The 26982-nt window shown below is 37.8% G+C and overlaps 1 protein-coding gene across 1 annotated transcript; it reads right to left on the bottom strand.

The window, feature by feature from the left end:
* LOC108430069 (atrial natriuretic peptide receptor 2-like) lies at window positions 1-26907 on the bottom strand. Its single transcript, XM_037545579.1, has 23 exons — window positions 26823-26907; window positions 26016-26124; window positions 22918-23050; window positions 19850-19973; window positions 14683-14787; window positions 14050-14152; window positions 13800-13945; window positions 13228-13300; window positions 12638-12782; window positions 12477-12563; window positions 12026-12169; window positions 10949-11070; window positions 10689-10833; window positions 7899-7947; window positions 7705-7812; window positions 6380-6499; window positions 6102-6195; window positions 5118-5205; window positions 4057-4196; window positions 3773-3925; window positions 2917-3015; window positions 2091-2182; window positions 1-510 (listed from the first exon to the last, which is right to left on the bottom strand). Exons 1-23 carry the CDS (start codon window positions 26859-26861, stop codon window positions 403-405), a joined length of 2526 nt encoding a protein of 841 aa, XP_037401476.1. The 5' UTR covers window positions 26862-26907; the 3' UTR covers window positions 1-402.
* Between the last annotated feature and the right edge of the window lie 75 nt (window positions 26908-26982).

Genomic DNA, 26982 nt, shown 5'->3' on the forward strand with positions numbered 1-26982 from the left:
TATTGAGACATCTTACATTGATAAAAAAAATACTACATTTGCAAACTGTTCATATTCTTCTATAATTCTTCTTAATAAACTGTTAATTCGCAATGTATTACTTATCAACATGGACCTCTCAGTCTGTTCATAACCAACCAGAGACATTACAAAAGAAGTCAATACAAAGAGTTAAGAACTGGAAAAATATGTCTAAATGCAGAACTATGCATTCTACAAGACAACAATGAATGCATTTATACTGAATACAAATACACAGTCATTAATGTCACATCACAGTTTCGTTCACAGTTTAATAGCGCAGTAAAGCAACTTTTAGCCTACTCATGATGGCAGAGTACACACTCACTGTACTAATACAGAACAATGAGGACAGTAGACAGTTGTTTCTCTGGAGAGAGGTCAGTTGCTAACTGGGACAGGCCCATGCTGTGGCTCTTCATTTGAAGGAAGAGGATCCATGGGGCCTCTTTTTGTCTCCAGCCACCAAGTTGTCATCTCACCTTTGCCCTGTAAAATAAAGGGTTACAGACAAGCAGTAAATCTCCTGTAGTTGTCGCTCTGTAGACCATGGCCTATAGAAGAAAGTCTCTCCTAAAAGCTAGGAGGGGGTTTTCTTTGCTTGTGAATAATGAATGAGAATGAAGTAGCAGAAGCCCAAGAGCCAGCTGAGGCCAAGCCCTAATTGAGACATGGCACAGCTGAGCTTAGGCCTTCATCACTGTCTCTTGGGGCCCTTACTACTTTTCTTAAATACTCAATAGGATGCTGTGTTCACATTTGAGACATGCAACCACATTAGCTAGATGTAAGATCAATTATGAAGAACTGTATCATTTAAATAACCAGCCATGAGATGAATAGATGTGTGATATATGTGAATTAAAAAAAAACTATTCCTCTAGCAAATGTGACTACATAAAGGGTTATCACATAAATCATCTAGTCAATCGAGGATAGGGCTCATTCATGAGAAAAGGTCAGATATCTATAGCAACCATTGTGAGTAAGCTGAAAATTCCTGCCCTGATAATGTCACAATACTAAAATGTGCATGTTTTGTCTAATTCTTGCACGTAATCCATGAAAAGCTACCAATGGAAGAGCAATCTTGAAAAAACACATTGAATCCACTCTGAACTAATTCATCCACAGCATTAGAATGTCTGATAAAAGCTAATCACAGCTGCACTGTGTAAGATTTTTTTGTTAAAATTGCAAGAAGTAGCATTACCGAGTCAGGAGAGAAAAAAACACACTAAAATATGATGCTGTGGGAGTTTTTCAGACTATATTACATCTTACTAACATTACACATACAGGTTTAAACAGATGGTTGATCTTAAGGTCTCAAGTAGGTCTCAAAATAAACATATATGAAGATATGATGACAATAATAGATAATTTATTCATATTGTCAGAAACCAAGCCCTTCACAAAGTTTTGACTGAGTTCTCTTTGAATACTCCTATAAAACACTCAATCATCAGATTCATCTGCTAGGGGAAGGGGACTGAAACACAACCAATGTTACAAACGATTCTTTCGCATTTTGCCTGCAATTACACATTTCCCCCAAGAGAGGCCTCCAAATCCTGAATCTTACATAGTGTAGCTTTACATTTATTCAACTACTTTCATTTGCTGGTTTTAAACTCATTTACATACACAAATGAAGTTGCACCTTGCTTGTACAATAATGCAAGTGTACCTACTTCCACTCTCCCATGCTCCAGCGATCAGCTTTACCAGCATACTGATCGCAGGCTCTGTCCTTAGCCCAGCACCTAATTCCACTCCTGTTACCCAGCTGGGAGTAATCAGAATTGAACATTTTATACCAGGTCAAACGTGACTTTAGATTGCAAAGTCTTTTGTTATCGTGAGCATTTTCAGCTTCTTCTCTGGACTTTTCTGCTGTTTAGTTTGTGTGCTTGTATTGCCCCGCTTTCCTGAACCTTGGACTGTTTTTGGTCCAGTTTGTGGATCAGCTGTTTAGATTAAAGAAGTAAAGAAAGAAATGAAAAAAAGATAGAAAGAAAAGAAAACGTATGCCCTGTTGGGTAAAAGATTACAGCAAGCTATCTTACCTTTACATTTAGAGTGCCACGGCAGACCAGGACATATCCTCCAAGAGTGTGAAGCAGATCAGCTGTAGATTCACTACACTGAATCTTTAAAGCTGCCAGATGATGACATTGGAAATTATAGTGCAGTTAACCAAAATGAAATGTATTAATTTCCTCACTTTTACACAAACAAATCAGTTGTGTATGTAAAAACAATACCATATATGTGTAAATATCATATATATGTAAATATATATGTATTTATATGTAAATATAAATAGGATTTAAAAGGTGTTTATAGAAATTGGCTACTGAGCTAAAAAATCTGTGTTTTAGTGATGTTATTGTATTTGTAACCCTACGGTAATATTTTTTCACTATAATGCGGATAAGGTGGCATATAATAATAATAAGGTGGATGTAGCCCCAATTTCTACATTTTAGAAATGTTTGTGTCAGCATGCCAACAGATATGTGAAAAACATATCAGCTTTAGCTCAGAATTGCATATTTAATGTATACAATTTGTTATAAATGTAATATAACTAACATTATTTGCAAAACATAAGCATCACAATTTAAATATTTTTTTTTTTAAATATTATATCATATTATTATAACTATTATATTTTATGTACCTCAGTGTTCTAATTCTAAATTTAATTGCACCCCTAATCAAGAGGTCATTGAGGACAATTGATGTGAGCAAATAAATAAACCTTATTTCATGCCATTATCCCTATCTGCAAAACTGGACTTATCAAAGGCAAAAATGTGCAATGTGCACAGCAGCTGCCATGTGCTGATAATGAACTGTTTGTCTATATGGCTTCTTTTGCTCAGGTACCTTCACTAGTGGACTCCATGCGGGATGCTGTGTTCACAGTGTCTCCAAATAAACAGTAACGTGGCATTTTAGTGCCCACCACTCCAGCCACCACAGGACCTGTTACAGCCAGATACCAACATTGCTTTACATACCATCAGGAAATATTCCTCGAGTCAAGGTAAATACATTTCTTTGCCAGGGAAAGATCACTTCCCCAGACAAGTCTGACTTCTTTGAAGGAAATGTAGACCAGAAACTATTATCATATCACAAGATAATGACGTACTGATGGAGGATCAGTGACAGTTCTCAGAAACTAAAGTAAATAATGTATTTGAACAACGATGCGCTATACTAAAACACACTGGGTGTGGTTCAAACATAATACATTTGCTCGATGTAATAGCTATGGATATGTATGGTTATGTCACAAAAGCACTGACTGTACTTATTTCACTTATGTGACATAAACATCAGCTATGGATTTGAACCAAGTACCACAGTGGTGCCATTTTATTAGATAACTTGTAGTGACACATACTGGCCATTTTATCAGAAACAACACAAAGGTGCACTTTATAGCTTTACAATTGTGGTACATCATTTATCAGACCCCTCTAGTCTGTCCATCAGTGGATCAAGAGACCACCATTGGGCCACCGCTGTCCAGATATTATGTGGGTCCATCCCACAGCACTGAAAAAAGGATCATGATTTTACAGTTCAAAGCCCCATTTTGTTCAGTGAGTGTTTGTAGGATCAGAAATGTGGCAAGAGGATGAGGAACACAAACTGCATACCTACAACTGAATAAAGTTGCTGGTAAGTGCATACCGATTGCATAGAGAAAGTTTAGAAAGTTATATTTTCTGACCTGAATGGATGCCGGCCCGTATTTTCAGCTGCGTGGTAGGCTTGTGTGGGATCTTAAATGCATGGCAAACGCTGATTAAATCCAGAGCCATGCTGGCAATTTCACCTGCATGATTGATGCCATTCTCGTTTGGTACACCAGACACGACCATATCTGCAAGAAGGTAAAAAAACATTCAGCTAATATAACCTTTGTATTCCCACAAGCATGGTGACCTTTGTGATGGTCTTAGTGCCGACAGGACATTATATAAACCACACTAGCATTCCTGCAGTCACACTCACAAGCATCTCCAATAGTCTCCACTTTGTAGACGTCATAGTTGTCAATGATGTCATCAAAGGTGGTGTAGAGTTTATTGAGGAAATCTACGACCTGGTGAGGAGTGCTGGAGCCCGAGAGCTGGGTAAAACCTACTATGTCGCTGCCAAATAAGAAAGACAAAGACAATTTAATGTTAGCTGTTAATGTGTCATGTGTTTATGGGACTAGTTCTTTTTATTAAACTAGTTAGTTTTATTCAAATGTGTGGATGTATCCTTTATATTTTTTGTCTATGATGTTTTAAATTGGTGTTAAAATTAAACTGTGTTAAAATTAAACTGAATTGAATTGAATTGAATTTAACTGAACATAAATTAACTAAACTGAGTTGAAATTAACTGAACTGAAATTACCTGAACTAAATTGATCAGCTGTCAGTAATATGTGTGGGCGTAAACAGAACCACTCATTTAATGGTACACGGTAAAAAATAAAACGTCAGGTGAACTTGAAATTTAAAGTCAAATCTTTTTTTTTACTTTCCTCAATTTAGTTTAATCAAAAGTTCAACTTTAAAATATATATTTTCTTTATTACTGCCTCTTAATTAGTTTAACACAGGTTGTTAAGTTGAGCAGTGCTTGTAGGTGCTCCCTTATATGCTAAATTTTTTACTCAGTTCTTCCCCATTTCCCACCTACAGGCGACGACTCTTCTTCCCCAGGCTGGGGACCTGGGAACTCATTTGAACTCATGATCTCTTCATGTTGAAGCAGTTAGACAGTTGCACCACCCAGAGCAGCTTGAGAGTGGCATAATTGTATAACAAGAGAGATCGAGAGATCAAATCCTGGTAATGTTTAAACCTTTTATATGCAGTGTGGAAGGAAGCCCACCCACCCACACCCACCCACACACACACACACACGTATGTGTAATAGGAGGAGTCATCAACTGTGGGAAGTGATGGTGACATTTGACATTCTAAATGGAGAAAATACATAAAAATATGGCTATTCAGAATGTTAAGTTAAAATTTCAAATTTCAAGATTTTCCATAGACTGCTGATTATTTTGACACCTGAAATACACAGTGGCATTGGAGTAGCTCTGTGCCTCCGCTGTACGCCCCTGTCTGAGATCGTCAGCCACTGGTTTAGGCAGCATACCTGCACACACAGTTTTAAACATACACAATTCAGATCGACATGATTCTCTTTATGCACTCCTGCATGGATTATAAGCTGTGACCTTGCTGAGAAACAGCAGAAAGCCTGTAGAATATTTTATTCCTTCATCTGTGCCAACTACAGCATGCTTTAGTGATTTAGTGACACACCATGCATAGTGATTTTTACTGCAGCTTATATATATATATATATATATATATATATATATATATATATATATATATATATATATATATACTACTCCTAAATCTCAAATTTAATTCCAGTATACATCGTGAACAACCATGAACACTAAATCTGTACTTAAAGTATGCATAAGCCATATGCAAATGTTTGGACACCTCTGGTAAAATGTCATGTTAATTTCTAAGTGAAGATAAGTTCACACACCCTCTACAGGGAACACATGCCTGCTCATTTTAATGCTTTTTAAAACTTTTTTTTTGTTTTGTTTGCAGAATTTGACATATTGTGTGAATGTAATTTGTGTAAAAGTTATGGCCGGTTTTTATATTTTATACTGTATGTTTTATTTTTTCCAATATCTTAAATTCAGCAAACAAATAGACATTGTTTACTATAATTAGCAGAAAAATGCTGCTAAAAGAATGTGCAACTTATTTTCACTTTAAAAACCAACAGAATGCAATTCGGCCAGCGGTGTTTAAACATTTGCTTGACTGCATCTACAACAACAAACCAGCCTTGCACAATAAAAAAAGCCTGCACTTCCTATTTACACAGCAATATCAGACTTTCCACCAGATGGCGCCTCTAAAACTACATTTAATCTTATTGGATTCAATTTGAACAAACAAAGGTCAGTGTTATTTTGGTGTTTGATAAGAAGAGAAAGAAAAACGCTCTGGATGTACTATAAAGCAAGCGGTCTGTCTTCTGCTTCTCCTGAAGAAGATCCTGTGTCCTCTCAGCCACTATAGCCTCCAGATGCTTACTGTACTTTTCCATCTAGAAGCACAAGAGAAACCGTGGTGTTACTCTGACTAACAGTGATATTATTTATATTACAACCAAAGCAAAGAAAGGGCTTAGCTTGCAGTTAGTGTGAGCATTTTACCTACTTTGTAATGTGGTAATGTAAGTAAATATGGAGTTTACATGTTGGTAAATGTGCATTATCAAGGACTCTTACCAGGTTCATCATCATGTCGACAGGGCTGACTTTGTGTGGATTCATTTTGTCCAGTATTTTTTTCACCTGCTCAAATGTCGGCCTGGTGGTGACATTGTGGGACCAGCACTTTCTGATAAGCTACACAGAAATACATTAGAAGAGATAAGAGAGCCAAATCATTTGAATATCTTAGATCATATCAGAGACAATCAGAACATTAAAAGGCTAACTTGCCCCAAGGGGAATGAGATTAAAACCAGGCCTAAATGCATGTGGAATTCACTTATTTGTTGAGATAGGCCATTTAGATGTTCCAAATGCTCAGAGAGAAACTTTCTTACCACATAATTCAATACAATGCTTTTGCTACAGTGTTTGCAGTAATGATACTAGCTACTGGCTAGACCTACTGCTTAAATAGAGTTACAGCCTCTTTTTTCTAAAGACACTTGGAGTATGTCAGTTTGATGCCCTGATATACATTCATAACACATAGGCTGCCTATAAGAGTCACTATCCAAAACTCTAAGACTACATTTCCTTTCATCTGAAACATCATTAGACTGTCTCTCTGGATAAAAGTGCATGTCATGTAGTGAATCAATTCAATTTTTCATTCACAGTTCAGCTCTTTCCCTATCCTTGCCCTCAGTAGCAGAAGCTCATTGACTTTCAGCAATGTTTTGAATCAACCCTGTCTGAAAAAAGGATACTGCGCAGGTACACTTTTCTTCATCAAGGTATGAACAATGTAAATTGACCCTCAGGTCCAGTTTAAATATGTTTTATGTGTACATTCACTTTCCTAGGGGAAAATGGGATGTGTGTGCCATCATATCTGTATTTTTTCATAACCTAACATTTTAAAACAGAACAATACAATAAAAAACCTGGAGGTGAGGCAGGGTGTGTGGATTCAATACAACTTAGAAAATGTCATTTCAACGGATTATGGTAAATTATGCTCCTTGACTAAAGGTACTGAGATGTACCCTTGAGGGTACCATCCCAGTGAGTAGAGGGGCACTGCCACAGTGACAGTCTTACACCGTTTTTTTTCTGAGAGTGTAGCGACACTTTAGTACCTTCTTTTCTGAGAGTGCAAGGAAATGTGTCAAAATTGTCTGTGGTAATCAAACATCAGCTACAGCTGGAGCAAAAGCACCTGGCCTTTGGTGTTTTATTAGAAGCGTATTTCAAGTGAATGGGTTTTGCGTTCTTATTCTAAGAAGGGAAACGTGCCTGCATATTGCCTGTGGTAATCGACCCTGTGCAACAGGTGCAGCAGATGAAAAGGTAAAGTATTCCTCTAAATTTATTTTCTTGAACACTTAGCTACAAACCTCACAGTACTCTCCTTGGTTGGGGCAGTCGCTGTCCGATTTCCCAGCTTTCAGTTCAGGAAGCGGAGGACGCCATGTGATGTCCAGTTTCATGGACTCAATCTGCTCCTGTTTTTATCAGTGATGCAGATTTACCATCAGATTCACTTTCAGAAATGGTCCACACACTAATCTCTGTATTTGTCCATGCTTACCGAAATAAGGTCACTGCGGGTGGCTATCTCCACTAAGATAATGGAATAGCTAAAGAGAAGAGAGAAAACATTATATTTTGTGCTGTTGACCATCCTGCAGTCTCCTCCTTTGTTTGTGGAGACTTCAGGATGTACATAAAAAAATGACAAAAGATCCCTGTCCAGATCTTCAGGCAATATTTGTTTTGGAGGTAACACTCAAGGTTGAGTTTACCAAATTGATTTAAGGTGTGAAAATGTAACAAACATTCCCAAACTTTCCTAAAGTACCTCACCTTATTTATAAATGTGTTAACAGAATGCCTGACTGACTTTGCACAAATATTTTAAAGGACACCACCCCACTGACCTATCCTGGTTGTACTTAGACAGCAGTTCATTTGTAGTGAAGTCAGTGTAGTGGATTTGACATTAAACAATGAGATTAAGGTGCAGAATGGCAGCTATACATTAAAAGTATTTGCTATATTTATTATCTATATTAAGTGACCTGGTAACACTTTCCTTGAATCCTGCTACATAACAATGACACGACTATTCCAGATGTCGTATATGTTATGACAGATTCTGTTCAGTAATATAATAGTGTCATGTTAATGTATTACCATTAGTTGTCATGACAGGTGCCATAATGTTTAATGTCATGACAGTTGTTACACACAAATTTTTGCTACATTCTTTAGTCAGCGAAAATGACAAACAATATCAGAGGGAACACCTTAGGGCCTTCTAGGCCATCAGAGAAGGCCTAATGATTCTAGGAACTAAAAAATATATAGCTCTAATTTTTAGTTTACATTCAACATGTGCATGCTTGTATTTAAATTCTGCTGATGTTGTTTCACTGTTAAGTTCTGGATGAAAACAAAATGGTTAGATTCTTTGAACGCTCAGTGGAAAATTGGCCAATCAGAAATTGTATTTCTCTGTGGTATCTATAGTTCTGTGCGAAGGTTTTAGGCATCTAAGCAAACTTTTAAACAATTTACCTCAGCAGCGAGTTTATCACAATATACATTAGAATAAAGTCATGTTCAGAATTCAAATAAACATAAAAACAATAAAAAGTAACAAGAATTTCTTGGGTCCATATTTTTCCTAGACACCTTCACAGCCGCCATAGAGACTTGTTAATATCAGCAGTTACATCATGAGCACAATTTAATGAAACACTGATTGGTCAAACCAGGAGTTGCTTTTTAACTACATATAATACTGGGCTTCCTTGAGGAGAGGCTTGAAAATGGGTAAACAAACACACTAACATACAGAAAATCACTATTTATTTATATATACATATATATATACATATATATATACATATATACATATATATATATATATATATATATATATATATATATATATATATATATATATATATATATATATAAACACATACTATACAAATTAATAGATTTTGAAAATGTGTGTTGGGTGCCTTTCGCACAGTACTGTAGCTATAATTAAATGTGTGTCTTACTGGAGAGTGCATCTGAAGAGAAGCCCTGACACAGTAGAATCAACCAATCACATTTTGATTTTCAGTAAGTGGGACCAGTTTTATGAAGAAGGTCACTCTAGGCCTTCTGGAAGCCCTGGATACTTCACTGACTGTGATTAAGAGTGGCAGCCTAATCAATGGGTCATTAGAAATGGAAAACAGCATCTGCTCTATAGGAGCCTCTTTACTAAGAGAGTCACTGTCAAACTGCTACAAGATTAAACACATGCTCATATGTGTGTCACAAGCTTTAAGTAAAACATGGAATGTATTTTAGAAGCTTCAAACTCATGTCTGTGTTTATCCAGAACTGTCAAAAACCATTTAGCTTATTGCTAATGGCACATAAAGCTACTATAATCCAATTTGTATGCTACCAGAAGTTAGTGTTATCTTAGAGGTGTTATTCCTTCATGTTTTGACTGAGTTTTGACATTTGGAAAAGGTATTAAAAAGAGTTGTGATTCCTATATGATACACCCACTACTGATAAACCCTTGATTTAAACTTTAAACTCACTGTTTTATTTCAAATCCAGTATTGCTTGGTATAGAGCCTCAAAAAACTGAGTTATTGTCGACTTACTTATGTAAATAGATAATTAGTAACTGAGATTAGTTGATGGGGTCATGAGGGAGTTTTAAGCGCTCAGCATTTTAGTAGTATGATGCTCACTAAATGTCCAAAAGTATCCAGACAGCCCATCTAAAGAGTGAGTTGTGTTACTTTCAGATGAACCTATTACTGATACAAGTGAGCACACACGGCTTGCGTTACTCTATACTCTGTTATATACTATATATACTCTATTACATTAGTCTAAGCTCTGCCAGTAGAATGGGACACTCTGGAGCAGCCACTCATGAGCCTAAATTTACCATGCCCAATGCCAAGCATGGGTTAGAATAGTATAAAGCCCTACTACATTGGGCTGTGGAGCACCATCCAAAACCTTTGGGATGTATTGTGTCATATGTGATCCAGAACTGGTCATCCAACATCAGCACTCAAATCCTCACAGCAATGTTGCATCAAATAGTGTAAAGCTTTTCCAAAAGAGAAGAGGCTGTTAATGCTGTTAAATCTGGAACAAACACCCTATTAATACTCTTGATTTTAGAAGAAACATTAAATGAGCAAATGTCTATACATTTCTGGACATACAGCTTATAGCTCACATTAATAAATGCAAAAAAGATAGATTTATAAATTATGTTATGGCAACTGTAATGATTCACGGAAATGACATTACTCTTTGAGTGCAGTTTACTGAATGTGGCTCTTACCTGTACACATCAGCTGCAGCTGTGGTGGCGCTAGAGCTGCCCAGCAAAATCTCTGGGGCGCAGTAAGTGCGGTAAAGGTTTTCACAGTGGAAAGTACCGCTTAGTGTTTCAGAATCCTCTTTTCTAAAGGCCATCAGACCATAGTCTGCAAATGTGGAGTAATAGGATTGATCAAGAAATGTTACTGGAGCACCAGAAGATGTGAAGGAAAACACCACTGAAATGAACAATATCTCAGAGAACCTTTTTGTTTTAAATACCTGAAATTTTGCAGACCCATCGATCATCAACAACACAATTGCGGGAGTGAAGTCGCCCATGAAACATTTTGTGCTGGTGCAGGTAAGCCATCCCACGAGCAATATCAGTGGCAAAGGATAAACTAAGAGAAACAGAACAATGGAATAAGATAGAGAGCGCATTATTTACACACACACACACACACACACACACACACACACACACACACACATACACACACACTTTTTCTAAACTGCTTATTCTTCTGGGTCACAGGGGGAGCTGGAGCCTATCCCAGCAGGTATACACCCTAGACAGGTCACCAGTCCACTTCAGGGCAGACACACTGACATATACAATCACACACATTCACATCTAGGGGTAATTTAACATCTCCAATTGACTGCGTGTCTTTGGGAGGAAACCTGCGCAGACGCGGGGAGAACATGCATTACACAGGAAGGACCCCGACCGACCTGATAATTTTTTAACAGCGCATTCAAATTTTTTAGACAATTTTTTCTATTGCTTACAATACAAAACATATCATTTACTCTGCAATATATGGAAAATAAGCTGAAAAAGAGTCTGTTTTGAAGTCATCATGGTTGTGATGTCATAACCACAAAGCTATTTACATGCAACCTACAGCAGTTTAGTGTTTCTATTCACTGCAGACAATCTGTAGCAGATTTAAAGTGGAAAAAAAAAATGTTTCTGACTGCCAGGAAGAAAATGTTTTATTGCAGAGCCTTCCAAAGGGTTCAGATATCTAAATAGAGTGGTTGAAGTTTTGAATTTTTCCAAAAGTCTTGAGTCCAAACAATCCAAGCTTTTTTTTTTCTGTATCAGCCCAGACTGCTTTTTGAAGGAATCACAATACTAATCAGCAAATCAGATGAGAGATCTTTTACATTTATTAAAGGCATAGTGGCAAGAACAGTTTAATTCTAATAGACAAAGAAAGGCTGGTAAATTGTTACATACAACTGTTTTTGGTACATAATAAGAACAAAAACATTAGCAATAGACATTAATAAAGATTCAAGAAGAATGCAAAATATGGCCATACTAAAGAAAAACTGAAGAATGTTTACCGAAAGCCCCAGTTGATAGGAATGTCTTCATTCAAGAGAACATCAGCAAGGCTTCCTTTAGGACAGTACTCTGTGATGATGCTAATGAAGGGGACCTCGATGCAGCCTCCAATGAACTTAGCCAAGTTTGGATGATCAAGCTCCCTAGTAGAGAAGAAGCTTCTTGTGAACTATGTGAAAGCTAGGTGCAAAATGCATAATGAGTCTCTTTTGCCAAAGGTGCTGAATGTGAATAAAAGTTTCTAAACCATAGAATAATAGATAATAGATAACCCAAGGCCTATATCAAATTCTTTTTCTTGTGGCACTTACATGGCTTAAATTACAATGGGGTGTTTCAAGTGCAAATACAGGAAATAACATTATGGAATGTGAGCCAGAAAAATTGTTTTTGTATTTCTTCAACTATTGACTCTAATCAGGACAACTAGGGTTACTAGGAAATACTCACCTAACCTCTTTCACCTCTTTCCGGATTGTTTTGGAGAGAGTGAAGTGCTTCTTTTGGATGTGTTTCACAGCTACTGTCCTTCCATCACTAACAATAAAAAAGCAGATGAGATTCCAGCTAGAATGAAGTGTCTGAGGGCAAAATAAATTGCTAGGACTCACTAGATGCCTGGCTGAATGAAGCCGGACTTGAAGCTGGTGTTTACCACCGTACACACTGTCACATCTGTGGCCCGGCTGATGCTGGAGCTGCTCTTCACTGGTTGTAGACTTGTGGCGCTACAGAAGCCCATATAGCAGGCTTTGCCTAAGATGGCACAAAAAGCAGTTACCACCACAGCCTTTGAAATTGTTTCCAGCACTTTTTTTTAGTTTTTTAAAGTTTGTGTATTGCATTTGTAGATGAGTTATTTTAAAAATGCAAACCAGCAGAACCTCCAACAGCAGAACCAATCTGAGCTGAAACACTGTTAATAAAATAAAATGCACTGAGAAGACATCTTTTAAACTGTTAGATACACTGTTGGAAGAAATTTAGTGCCACCCAAGTGAAGTTATAGCAAGGTTGATTGTGGTTTCTTAACCCCTTAAAATCTCAGGCTTATTATATACTAAGGCTTGTTCTTTAGTAACTACAGGGACTGCAATGCAAACTGGCTGAGTTATTCTTTAGATTATATGAATTACAGAAGTGTGTAATAAAACATTGGCCAGGTGGTGGGCCATGGCCATTTAAGGGGTTAATATCTTACCAAACAAGATGTTATTGTAATTGATGATCCAACTCTCATCCCAAAACAACTTCTGCTTTTGGTATTGCAGCCACTAGGGAGTAGACGTAATGGTTGAAACACATCAAAGTGTATGATGATAATGATTTAAAAATTCTATAATAATAATAATAATAATAATAGGAAGATGAAGAAGAAGAAGAAAAAGAAGAAGAAGTAACCCTAGTAACCATAGAAGTGTGGCACATTTCCAGAAACAAATCCTAGAAACTTCTGCAAAATAGGAGCAAAACTAAAAGAGTTGCATTTGTGCTTTTTGTTCTTTTCCTCTTCGCTTTTCATAATAATGGTGCCAAAGAGGTTTATATTGACAATGCCATAGAAGAATCACTTTTAATTGTGAGTGAACTTTTGTAATGTTACAAGAACCACATATAAAGGCTCTAAGAAGGACTTTTAAGTTAGTATAGAACTTTCATACTATGTGAAGATTCTTAAATCATTTGCAGGGTATTTCACACAGTTTTTCTATTCCATTAGTCAAAGAACAACTTTCCAGAAAAATCTTTCCAGTGCAATATGAGTTTCCTCACCACCACAGTTAAGATGAAGCCGCTACAAAACAGAGCTACTGGAAGGCCAATGGCCATCCTGATGGTCATGGCCATAGGGCACACACCACAGTCGGCAGGACATGTCAGACAGCTCTCCTCCAGCTCACAGATATCATCTCCACACACTGAGTACAAATGGAGAGAGAAGTAGAATTTTTTAGAATTTTGTAATGTGTTATTCCCAGTGCTGACAAAGGGCCTAATGTAAGAACAAAAGGACCTCACCAACCTTGAGCACTAACAACAAGCACTTTGGACTCCAGCGCAGCGTGCATCTGCCCCACTTTGATATGTGCAATGACAGAGGTCAGTCCTAAATGGACAAGCACCACCTGTGTAAGAGAATCATAAATATTGTAGAGTTGTTTCTCCTTAATTATCCTAATTCAACTACCATAATGTTCTAGTTATATTGTGTCTGAAATTGATGGAATTTACTATTTAGTAATAATCTTAATATTTTTACTTTTATTTTTACAATCATTAGATTACTCCACTCTAGGAAGGGATCCGAAGCACAACCAATGTGACAAAAGGTTTTTCTGCATAATGTGTGCAATTACACATTTCCACCAGAGAGATCTCCTCATCCCCAGCTCTTAAATAGTGCAGCTTTAATGTTCACATTATTGTGTAAAGTTTAAATATAATCCAATACTTTGTTGGACTACAATATTGGATTTGATCAAGATTGCCTAGCACTACCTATTTTATTCATGTGGAAATGATATAGTCATTTGGAGTAAACTCACACATTGATTCTTTAAAAAATTCACCTTCTTTGATAACCATACACATCAACCATGATCTTTTCTTGCTAGAGTAGTGTGCATGTGAGGGAAAGTGGAGCTGTATTTCTCACCTTTGAGGTCCAGAGAAGCTGGCTCATCTTGCCTGCTTTAGACACAGTATGGGTCACAATCTCACCATCATCTGGGATCCAAGGACCGCAAATCCCTCCGCCTCTCTGCACCAGTAAACAGTAATTTTTCAGATGACTTTAACATCTTTCAAGCAATTAAAGTTAATCCATTCACAAAGCAGCCTTGAAAGAGATGCTGTGGAGGTGAAGTGGGGCTGAAAGTGCTCATTAAAGAGTCAGGCCAATCTGTGGTGCTGCAAGCATAAAGCTTCTCAAACAACAGAACCAATCCAGGTGTGGCCAAACGTCTGTTTACACAATCCCAGATTAGAGCTTTTTGTGTTTTGAAGTTAACAGTGTGGTACTGCAGCAGTTTAATACCAGCAAACATCAGTGACTAAGCTTGGTAATGTTGTGATGTGAGCTTGTGTGCACTGTGATGAGCAAACTTTGTGGTTAACAGTCAAACATAGCAAATGTCTACCAAGCTACAGGTGTCTTTTAAGATATCTATGCTGTTAGTTAATGTCAGTCTCTTTGTACATTTATAGTACATTACATTGGCATATAAAATTACAAAGCCAAACAATTGTTTCGTTTCCCTTGACCAATCTCAAAAGTCAAATCTCATTCGTGAATCTAGGCCATAAATCTCCATAGACACGACAACAAACCCAGAAGTTTTACTATGAGCTGCACAAAAGGTAGAAAGTTCAAAATGTTTCAGAAAGTTGAGTATTCCGTTTGCAACTGTCCATGTATTTGCTAGTAGTATAAAAAGTAGCAGCCGTCGTTCTCCATCAACCTTTTGAGCACTTCCAGAGACATATTTAGCATTTTTGAGTTTATAGACTAGCCAGCAACACTAATTCAGTATAATATCAAGTATGGTCACTGTATTATTTGTTACACCAGAGTAAGGGGTGGAAATGGGTTTCAGGAGTAAAGCTCAATAAGGAACGATGTTCTGGCTCTGATCTCGAAAAACCTAGGTAACTATTTTAAAGGGAACCACATATAGTTGTTTTATTTTGTTCTAAAGTGTGTGCATAAAATGAAGTGTCTGTTAACTGACTTCAAGTTCAACCAACAGTCCACTGAGCCAGTGGAAAGTCATAGTCCTGCAGCAGTATCTCTACGGTAATGGCAGTTGGGAGTGTTTTTAAGCAGTGTATGTGTGACGTGAACAGTGGCGTCATGAAAAGCAATTTGCCTTTTTTTATTTGAATTTTTTCAAATCATTTACATTACAGAGCATGTCAAGGTGTGTCATGTCTTGTCACACACACTGCTGAAGCACACACTGTTTTCTCTACTTTCCTTCTGGAAAAAGTCATGTAGATGAGTTGAGTGACATCTAATCAATATTATGCAGATTTTGGGCCTACAGAAATGGCCTACAGCTGTACATACCCTTTCCCTCTTTGCACCTTAACCTGTGTGTACTTTTGTGTTTCATGTTCTAATTTTCTTCAACTGGTGACTGTTGTTTGGGAATGTAGTCTGTCATGTATTAAGTGGGTTCAAAATGTCCACTGTAGGTAGCATGCTAGCCAATAAGACTCAAAGATAGATAGATAGATAGATAGATAGATAGATAGATAGATAGATAGATAGATAGATAGATAGATAGATAGATAGATACTTTAATACTTTATTGATCCTGAGGGAAATTTAGCAAAAATTTTGCAGATTTTTAAAAAACATTTTGCTAAATTTCCTTCTGGATCAATAAAGTATCTATTTATCTAAATATAAGATAGTGTTATCAAGTCAAGTGGCTTTTATTGTCATTCCATCTATGTACAAGTCCACAGTGGAGTGAAATTACCTTCCTCCAGGAGAAACATGGTGCAACATGGAACGAAAGAGTACAAAGTGCAAATGTACAGACATAAGTGTGCAAACAAAAAAATTCAACTAGAAACAATACAATAAATACGATAAATTAAACAGACATTAGACACAGTAAACACACGACGGAGCAGCGCTGACACAGCTCTCTTTTCTGGACATGAGGTAGTGGAATAAGGTGCAGAGATATTTAACATGCTGTGATCTGTGAGTTACGCAGTCAGATAACATACATAACCACAGCAGTTACGGAGGTAGTACTTGAGTGAACAGTAAACACTGTGTTAGCAGAAATGTTCCAGGTAGTGCAAGTAGAGCATCTGAAGAGGTATGTGGGTGTGTGAGTGTGAGGGTAGGGTATGTGTGTGAAGAGGTATTCAGATCAGTCCTTGTGAGTTATGATTGATCCCCAGCTAGCTAACGATAACCATTCACTATGAGCTACATATTTAAACATAAATATATCTAATGTAAAAGAAACTCGACACTAAATATATTTGACAGACTAGATCACACAATGAAAGAGCGAGTTTAGTTTTTCTGATGCAATGGTGCACTTTTTGAGACTGAGTATGATATTGCTACTTAACAGTAGTTTCAATGAAAGTGCCCTTAACTTTTAGGAGGCGTTTTTTTATTGCATTGTTAGTTACATTTCTAGAAAAAAAATATTGCATTTTATAGACTGTTCTTGATGAAGCAGGTTTTTGTTGCAAATAAATTGGTTTTATGGGACAATCCCCTGTGTTTAATCAAAGCATTAATGACTACAAGGTCTGTAATGAAAAAGGCTGCACACAGACCACCCTGTGATGGACTGGCGACCTGTCCAGGGCATTAACTGCTTTTCGCCCAATGAGCACTGGGATAGGTTTGAGCACCTTCCATGACCCAGGAGAGTTAGAGGTTTAGAAAATGTGTGTGTGTGTGTGTGTGTGTGTGTGTGTGTGTGTGTGTGTGTGTGTGTGTGTGTGTGTGTGTGTGTGTGTGAGAGAGAGAGAGAGAGAGAGAGAGAGAGAGAGAGAGAGAGCGAGAGAGAGAGTTTGTAAGTGTGGAGAGACATGTAGATCAGTCAAACATCCTGTTGTTGGTACCATGTAGAATGTGAGTGATTTTGTTCCTTCAAGTCCACAGATCCCTGATGTGAGGTAATCTAAGAAACAGCCAAACCTTCAGCTGTTCAAATGCCCTATTCTTTTGACTGCAGAGAATGTGCTTCATATTCATAAATACATTCATATGTGCTTCAATTCATAAATGAAAAGGCCATTTTAAGGTGTACCTCAATGTGAAAATGCATCAGAAGCACACCCACAAAATCCTTTCTTCTTCCAATAAACCCTTGGCCATAGGAATTTTTCCAATTTTGTCCCCAGTTTAGTCATATCTGATTCCACCCATTAGATAGGACTCCCCCAGTCACATGATACCACCAGCACCAGGAGGGTGAAGGCAAACACAAGCTTTCCCCTGAGTCATGTGAAGCCAGTCAACCCTGGCATTCCCATCCCTGACTGAATATATATACATGTTATACTTCATACATTTTTATGCATTATATTTCTCTCAGGCTTAGTCATTTGAGATGTTACAACTGGCCCCATACCTTGTTACAAGTGGGGTTATAATGGATGGGTTTAATTGTGACATTTTGGTCTCAAATATATTTAGATGGGAAAATGTAAAAAGGTATTTCAGTGGTGAAAACAGCTAACAGACAAATGTCAAGTCAAGTCAAGTCAAGTCAAGAGGCTGTTATTGTCATTCCATCTATGTACAAGTACACAGTGGAGTGAAATTACGTTCCTCCAGGAACAACACGATGCACCAAGGAACAACATTTACAAAGTGCAAACGTGCAGACATAGTGTGCAAACAAAAAATTAAGCTAGAAACAATATAATAAATACGATAAATTAAACAGACATTAGACACAGTAAACACACAAGATAGTACAGCACCGACACAGCACACATTTCTGGACATGAGGTAGTGAGAATAAGGTGCAAAGATATTAAACATGCTGTGATCTCCTTAGTTTTGTCCACATTCAGAGACAGGTTGCTGGTTCCACACCAGTCGGTTAGCCGCTGCACCTCCTCTCTGTACGCTGACTCATCATTCTTGGTGATCAGACCCACCAATGTCATCAGCAAACTTGATGATGTGGTTTGAACTGTGCTTTGCAGTACAGTCTTGAGTCAGCAAAGTAAACAGCAGCGGACTAAGCACATAGCCCTGAGGGACACCATTTGCTCACTATGGTGATGGTATAATTTTTAAAATGTGACTATAATTTTTGAGCATTTGAGAAAAATGTGTTACTGAAAAATGCACCCCAGTGTCCTGTACAAGCACAATATAAATGACCTGTAACTATAGTGGCTATTTCAGTCCATATTAACCACTGTTAATATGGTTTTCCTCCTGAGCAGATGTGTTATCTGTGTGTAAAGTTGCATGCAGTACTGAAGAGAAGAGATTGCACGATACCACTTTCTCTTTTCCTCTATGATACTGATATTGAAACCTTGAGTATCAGTGGATACCCATTCTAAAACTATGACACTTTAAAATGAGCTATTTTTAATTGATGCTCCTTGTTTAAGATGATCATCTAGAAGTAGAGACTATCGAAAAGTAACCTTCTGATTATGTATTTTGAAGGTAGATTAGATTACAATTTATTACAATTGCTTCGGTGTGGATTTTTGTTGATTGCAGAAGAAAGCCATAATTCTATGGTAGCCATATAACTGTTTTTAAGCTCATGTGGATGAGGAGAACAACAAGCTAAAAGCTGAGTCAGCTATGTAGCTGGCTATCTAGATACCTTACCTCTCTTCTCTGTTCTTTGACTCCATTTCATACTAAATAAATATAGAATCTTTTTTTTTTTTGCTATTTTGTATAACTTGACAGGGATAAGAGTTACACTAAGACTAGCTTGGCTTCATTTATTAGCCTATAGCTCTGTGGCTAGGCTAGCAGTCAGGATTGGTTAACACCACAGAGAGTCCCAATGGTTGTATGATGTATTTCATAACACGTGCTGGATATTGTACTGAGAAAACACGGACGAAAGAAAACATGAGAACAAAATAAAATCATGATCTCTGTCAAACTGAGACAGAGGAATAACTGCTGCACTACAGAATACCACAAAATACAACAAACTAAACTCTGGTTTTAGGTCAGAATGTCCCTTCAAACCACAAAAGCACTCTGCTATCCCACAAGAACTATACAACATGACATTGAACAACACGAGTGTGGATATTTCAGGTTAAGTTTGTTACAGTATTACACTGACCATGAGCGCAAGTGGACAGGAGTGGATGTTGGCGTGGTATACACAGCAGTTGTGCTCGTTGGCATTGTTCCAGTTGGTGGGACACTCGTGTTCATAGCAGAATCTCTTAGCCTCTGAAGCATTACTATAGAAGAAATATGAGGAATATTTCAGCTAGCATTAAAAAGGACAAACGTCTTTAGACGATTGCTGCAAAATGCTTTTGAGTGCACAATCAAAGCAGTCACAGGAGGGGTGCAATTTCTTTAGTCAACCATGGCAAATCCCCCAGCTTCTCTGCAAGTTTAACATGAGCTGTAGGGCATTTAAGCAGGTAAAAGATGTATATAGGGAACCAAAAGTGATTCTTCCTCTATTGGTCATTGAAACAGCAGTACTTCATGCCATGAGCCATACTGAAAGCTCTGACTAATCACAAAGTGACAGAAAAATCTAATGAGTACTTATGTCAGACTCATGTCAGGCACACTACTGTCCAAAATGATATATATAGCTATTTACCTGAGCAGTAAGTATTAATCTGTTCAAAACTAAAAATTAACATTGAAATGAATACGAATGAACAAATAAATGATGCATTGCTATTTGATGTGTCTGTGTATGTTAACCATTTGCAAAGCTCTCCTCCAGGAAGCCCAATAGTTACAGTTACTATCCAGTACCTCCTTTATCTAATTAGACCTTCATTAGATTAAATCAGATGTGCTGGTATTGGGATTTAACAAATCAGTGCAAGGACTGAAGCACTGTGAGAACAAAAACTGCATACTTCTACCTGTATCTTCCTAACCAAGTTATCAATTACTTTTTTATTGTTCCCCCAAAAGAAGGAGGAGGGGGGCAATGCCCTCTCAATCCTAGCGTAAAGCTGGATAAAAACCATGGCAGTGAAACAGTCTGAAAACAGCTGCTACAGTGAATCTGCAGTTAACAGTAGGAGCCATGCAGGGTCGCTACAGTTACCAGAGGAACCTGCTTGTTTTCCACTTGCATGTGTTTTACTAACTGGTTGCCAAATTTGCGTTTTTCCTGACAAATCCAGCTAGTCTGAAAGTGCAGTGCGGGTTGAAATTATACAGCCACACAATTCTGTTTGGACAACTTTCTAAGTAAACTGCGGCCAGTTTGAAAATGGAAACTAACTGTCCTGGTGTTGAACAGCTGGCAACCCAAAGACAAAAAGAGTGCGGCTCATTCAGTGGTGACGCTTATATTAGTGTTTTTATAAGGACAACTTTCATGAGTTGACATAAGGTTTCTTGATGAAATGATTATTCATATAAATATTTTGCTTTTTTTAAAAAAAACACTGTTAGGCATTTACGTTTGGACACCTTTTTAGTCAGTATCAGCTTCTGGTGTGTTTTAAGTATGGCTTATTTCACTGTATTTTGCTTGTCTATTCTTTAGATGCCATGAACCTCATTGCAGCTTTGCACGTGCCGACATGAACAAGAGGTAGTGCTTTAACTTACAAACATTTTCATTTAATAATGATATAACTTATTATATAATAGTGTGTTCCGGCCACACAAGCTGATTGGTTGAGAAGTGTTCTAACTGTGCTGTTACATTTTTTCACAATCACTGTACCACTCCGCTGAGACACTGTTGCTAAGCAAAGACTGTGACAGCTGTAGGAGACGCTCGAACCATTTGAATGTTTTAATACTTTTAATATCACATTTGGCCAACAGCTATTTGGTCAGACTCTGAAGATGAGACTACACTAAATTCCCAAACTGTCATTACTATTGAGCAAGCTTTTCAGTCGGCAGAAGAACACCTAAATAATCTGGAATTAGCCAGAAATGAACCAAATACAATTTGCCAAACAAAATGGGCTGTAAAATGCTTTACAGACTGGATAGAACAAAACAACATTAATACTGATCTAGCAAAAATGGACAAAACTGAGCTAAACCTGATATTGCAGCAGTTTTATGCAGAAGATGAGACTACATGTGTGGTAAATGGTATTCAGTTAATTTCTGGCTAATTCCAGGTTGTTTAGTTGTTCTTCTGTTACAGGTGTTGACTGAAAAGCTTGCTCAGTGGTTACGACAGTTTCGGAATTTAGTGTATGGAGCTGGAGAACCACCTGCTGGCTGTGCAGTGAGTGAGGAGAGCTCGTTACTCTGACGTAGTAACAAGCTGCTTCTTAAGGAACTATAATTTGGCAGAATTAAAGCATATTAAATGACACTTTCACGGACCAATTTATTTATTTATCACTTTATATATTTAACTGTTGTGTAAAAGCAATAGAATACTCAAGGTGTTATCGTGTATAATGTCACGGCTGTGATGATCTATGGCACTCGCATCCGGCTCGTGCCTGCGACCAAATCCAAATGATGCTATTTTGCAATAACACACTCCATCTCATGTTCTATTGCTTAAATATTATGGGCAGATCACATTCCATTATTCCATTTTCCCACTGTGTAATCTGCTCATAATACTGAGAAACAACAGCAGTGCAAAGCGATCACATAATCTACTCATGCAGAGTTTTAAAGGGGTGGCCAAGGTGGCCTTCCCTGAAATTTGATTGGCCACCCCAGATGCCACCTCATAATTTCTGCCACATCATTGTCTTCCATGTCGCTGTGGGGGAGCTTGTGCCTTTAAGAGGAAAGGCAGAACAACTCTCTCCACAATCCTTCCTCCCACCCCCCACCAAGCTCTTTAACTCCTCACCCCCCCCCCCCCCCCCCCCCCCGGTAAAAATTTCCTAGAACCCCCACTGTATCTGCTGTATCACTGATATGAAATTATATGATAATAAAAATGAATTAAATAATTAGTACTTTACATGTATTGATCCATAATTCCTGCTTTAGTTCAACATCCTTCCCCCAAATTAAACATCTGCCATAAGATTAGGATGTAAATTCAAAATTGTTTAATATTTAATCCAATCGTTATGCAGGCTTGTAGTGCAAGTGAGTTCTCACTGAGTTCAGGTTCTTGGAGTGTTTGTTATCGTCTAAGCTTGCTATAATCAAAGTGCCTTCAACAATAACTTTGACATGTTTTGTCATAGCTGGACAAAGATTACTCACCTGAACTGGAGGATCCTGTTCTTGACTGCATATTCATAAAAGGTGTCTGAGGCTGTGACTGAATAGGTAACATTAAACTCTTCCCCGTCTGCGATTTTCTCTGGGGGACGCTGCACCCAGGCCATCTCCAACCCTGTGACAACAGCCAAACATACTCATTTTAGCATGTGTGTGCAGAATTGGGTAACAACTAGTTTTATTTACTGTTACATGTATTTAAATAAGATACAAGTACCTCATTTTGACAGATTTGCATACTTTTGAGTATGTTTAAATGATAAAACGTTTACTTAAGTATATTTGTGAGGAAAGTAATCTACTTAACTTCTTTTTTACTCTTTTTACACTATGGGTTTTATTTCAGTCTATTCTGTTGGTTCAGCACCTGCTCTGATCTGCTGTTCCCTCATCTGAAAAGCAGGAAGCTTCCTAGCAGAGTAATCAGACATATTAGCTTTTTTGCTATTTAAGCTGGATATTAGCTAGGTGACTATAACACCAGCTAAATAAGGACGGGTAGCCAACTTTAGTATGTACAGGCAACTAGTAACCTTGAAAGGTGTCCACATTAGCTGACGAATGTTTGACCCTTGAATTTAGCTTTTAGTTGGGTCTCTGTTTGTAGAGATAATAATTTAGCTAGCTTGCTATTAAGCTGGCTCACTTTAGTCAACATTAGCAATCGCTAGCTGAATACCAGCTTATAACCTGAAAAAAACTATATTTTGAAATAGTTGGACAGTTTTACTACCGTTTCAGCTCACCTTTTGCTCTCATGTTTTCTTAATAAAAGTCAAAGGCTCATTTAATTAGGCTTCATTTTTTATTAACTAGGCTTTTTAGTAAAGCTACTAAGGCCTCTAAACAGCTTATTGCTGACTTTCAGCACATGAGTAAAACATTAACTTAATTGGTTATTTCACGTTCAGAAGCATAATGCCAGCTCAGTGGGCCATTTTCAAGAATGAAGCATTTACTTTTTAGAAAACTACAGACCCTAAAATACTTCATATAAAAAACATCACAGCAAAATTAATAAAACTAAATGATTAACTATATGCACATTTTTAATATAAATAATATTAGAATAAATAGAATAATTAAGCATATGGCATGACAGATATTGGATGTATTCACAAATCCCACTGCGGTCCTGTAGGGACCACTAGGAACGTGAAGAGATTTTAGACCTGAGATTCAAAATGGAACACAAATTGCCATCTTTAGTTTTTCTTGAGTAATAGAAGTGCTACTAATCACAACAATAATTCATTCATCTTAAAAGGTGCTTATCCTCCTGGGTTGCAGCAGCCTATCATAGCAATCTTTGGAGTGAAGGCAGGAAACACCCTGGACAGGTCACCAATCTGTCATAGGGCACACACACAGACATACACATTCACGTGCAGCCAGGCAATCAAACCCAGGCCCTTCTTGCTCTGAGGCAACAGCACTACCCACTGTGCCACCCTAAAAACAATAACTGTAGCTTCATTTATAGAGCAGCTCAAAGTGCTTTACAGGCAGGTAATAAAGTGGAAGAATATAAGAAATTACACTTGAGTTTTATTTTCTTCTGTTACAGTTACAGTTCAGTAACAACAATAGAAGTAAATAATAAAGAGTAATAATATTAAGCAAAGCACAGATCAAATTAAAGAAATAACTACAAGGAGTGAGGTAAAATACACACACACACACACACACACACACACACACACACACTTATCCTTCTGGGTCGCAAGGAGAGCTGGAGCCAATCCCTGCAGGAACTGGAGAAGGCAAAAAACACAGTCGACAGGTTGCCAGTCTATCGCACGCAGGGCAGACAGACAGACATATAGATTCACACACACGCACACCTAGGGGCAATTTAGCATATCCAGTTGGCCTGGCTGCATGTCTTTAGACTGTGGGAGGAAACCGGAGAACCCGGAGATGGGGAGAACATGCAAACTCCACACAGAAAGGACCCTGGTCGCCTGCCTGGGAATCGAACCCAGACCCTTCTAGCTGTGAGGCTACCCACTGCGCCACTGCACCATCCCAGTAAAATATTACAATCTGAATTAAAGATATACATTCCAAAATGTTTGTTAAAAGTGTATACTGAGTTTGACTGCCTAACTTGAGCTACTGAGTTACACAGTTTAGAAGCAGAATAACAGAAAGATTCTCTCCACATTCTCTGTATTTCGCAGGTGTTTGTAGAAGGCGGATCTAAGATCATATACTGGTCATAAACAGAGAGATATTCTGTGAGGTATGCAGGTGCTTTAAGGCCATTAACTATACAGTTAACCCAACAAGTACAGACAGCAGTTTTTTTAAAACAGGGATGATGTAAGTTCCCTTTTTTTTTGTTAGTAAAATCTGTGCTGCTGCATTTCTGCATGAGTTGTAGAGGACGTGTTGTTTCCTTAGAAAGCCATGTAAAAAGAGCATTACATTACACCCAGGTTTCATATTAGGTTTTGTATACAAAGCACAAGTGTCTAGACATAAGTATCCATGCCTGCATGTGCATCCTGATTCATTCTTTTCAGCTTCCTTGATTTTTCCCATGTGTAGATGAAACGTTGAATAGGCAAATGTGTCTATAGCGAAACAAAGAGTTGTCAGTCTGCCAAGGGGCACATCCAGTCAACCATGGCTTGGCAGTATCTAGATCATCTTCCTTCTACAACTGAAGAGTTTCACTTCAAAACGCTGTATATTTATTTGTGAAAAAAACTGAATATTTCACATTTTTGAACATATTGGAAAATATTTTTGCTCTAACAGTTTGTGTTGATCAGTTTGTAGGACGCTGCCTACAGCTGCTTGATATTTTTGGTTGGTAGACGATTCTCAGTCCAGCAGTGACACTGAGGTGTTTAAAAACTCCCAGCAGCACTGCTGTGTCTGATCCACTCATACCAGCACAACACACACTAAAACAGCACCACCACGTTTTGTGTATAATTAGTATTTCAGTTGATTCTTTTACCTTAAATTACTAATTATTTTTTTGTAGCTGTATGACTCATTTCTTATTATTGGTTTCCCATTATATGATTCATTGCTTCTCATATTATGATTCATTAAAGGCTACTTACCACCACAGCTGATCATGTTGTAATCGTTTGGGTCCGTTATTGGCCAGCAGTCATATTCAGTATTATCCAAGTCATGCCAACCTTCAACCTCCAGGACCTGGATGGAAACCTGATGAAATCATGAACCCATGACACTTTCTTTGTTATGTAAAAGAACGCCAGCCCCTGAACCCTGGTTCATCACTTTAATAATCAACAGTATCACATGCATAGCATTTCCATACATATGATACATTTTTTTACAATGTGAAGTCCATACAGGATCAAAAAACCAGGAAAGAAGGCAAGACTGGCTGTTAAAGATCTATCTCAAACATCCTTGTCTACAAAACTGAAGGGATCTGTCGCTGACGGAATACTGGAGACAAAAGCCGCGTTCACCCAATAAGGCACACAAGTGTTCGTGACACAGGAACAAAAGCAAAGCAGGAATCTGACCAATTTAAAAGTAAATGCTGGCCCTTGCTGACAGAAATGCTCGGTCACACCTAAACACTGAATGTTATTGGTGTTAATGGAACAGTCCAGGATTTTTCAACCTCATCTTTATATGCCACATGTGTATCATCACAACTGCCCACTGGCTTCTATTATAAATGAGTTTTCAACAAATTAGTTTTCCAAGTACAGGAAAACATCCCAAAGTTGAATCACGCAACACATGCAGCTAATGAAACATGCTGGAGCCTCCCTTTAAAGACATATTGAAACTAGAGGAGGTGACCAGTGTCAGGAATAACTCCCTCTCAAGCATTGTAACCAGTGTTAGTCACATAAAAACAGTAAAATATGAGGAACAAGACTTACCAGAAGGAATGAGAGAGCAAGGCTGTACCATAGAGCCATGAGAATCGGCTGGTCGGTGTGGGTGTTTGGCGCAGACTGACTTGGTAAACAGGGGCTGACTGCTGTCCACTTTCCTTGTGCCTTGATAGCACCCTAATTATTCAATCAGCCAAAGAGCCTT

The sequence above is a fragment of the Pygocentrus nattereri genome, chromosome 15 (assembly GCF_015220715.1).
Source record: "Pygocentrus nattereri isolate fPygNat1 chromosome 15, fPygNat1.pri, whole genome shotgun sequence".
NCBI classification, from domain to species: domain Eukaryota; kingdom Metazoa; phylum Chordata; class Actinopteri; order Characiformes; family Serrasalmidae; genus Pygocentrus; species Pygocentrus nattereri.

Bases quoted from the DNA above. Each gene is read 5' to 3' on its own strand.
- LOC108430069 (XM_037545579.1), bottom strand. From the start codon at position 26,861: ATGGCTCTATGGTACAGCCTTGCTCTCTCATTCCTTCTG. The intron at 7,813-7,898 runs GTAAGCATGGAC...TGATAAAAACAG, and splicing joins CCCGCAGTGACCTTATTTCG to GAGCAGATTGAGTCCATGAA. The intron at 2,183-2,916 runs GTACCTGAGCAA...ATCATCTGGCAG, and splicing joins CATGGAGTCCACTAGTGAAG to CTTTAAAGATTCAGTGTAGT.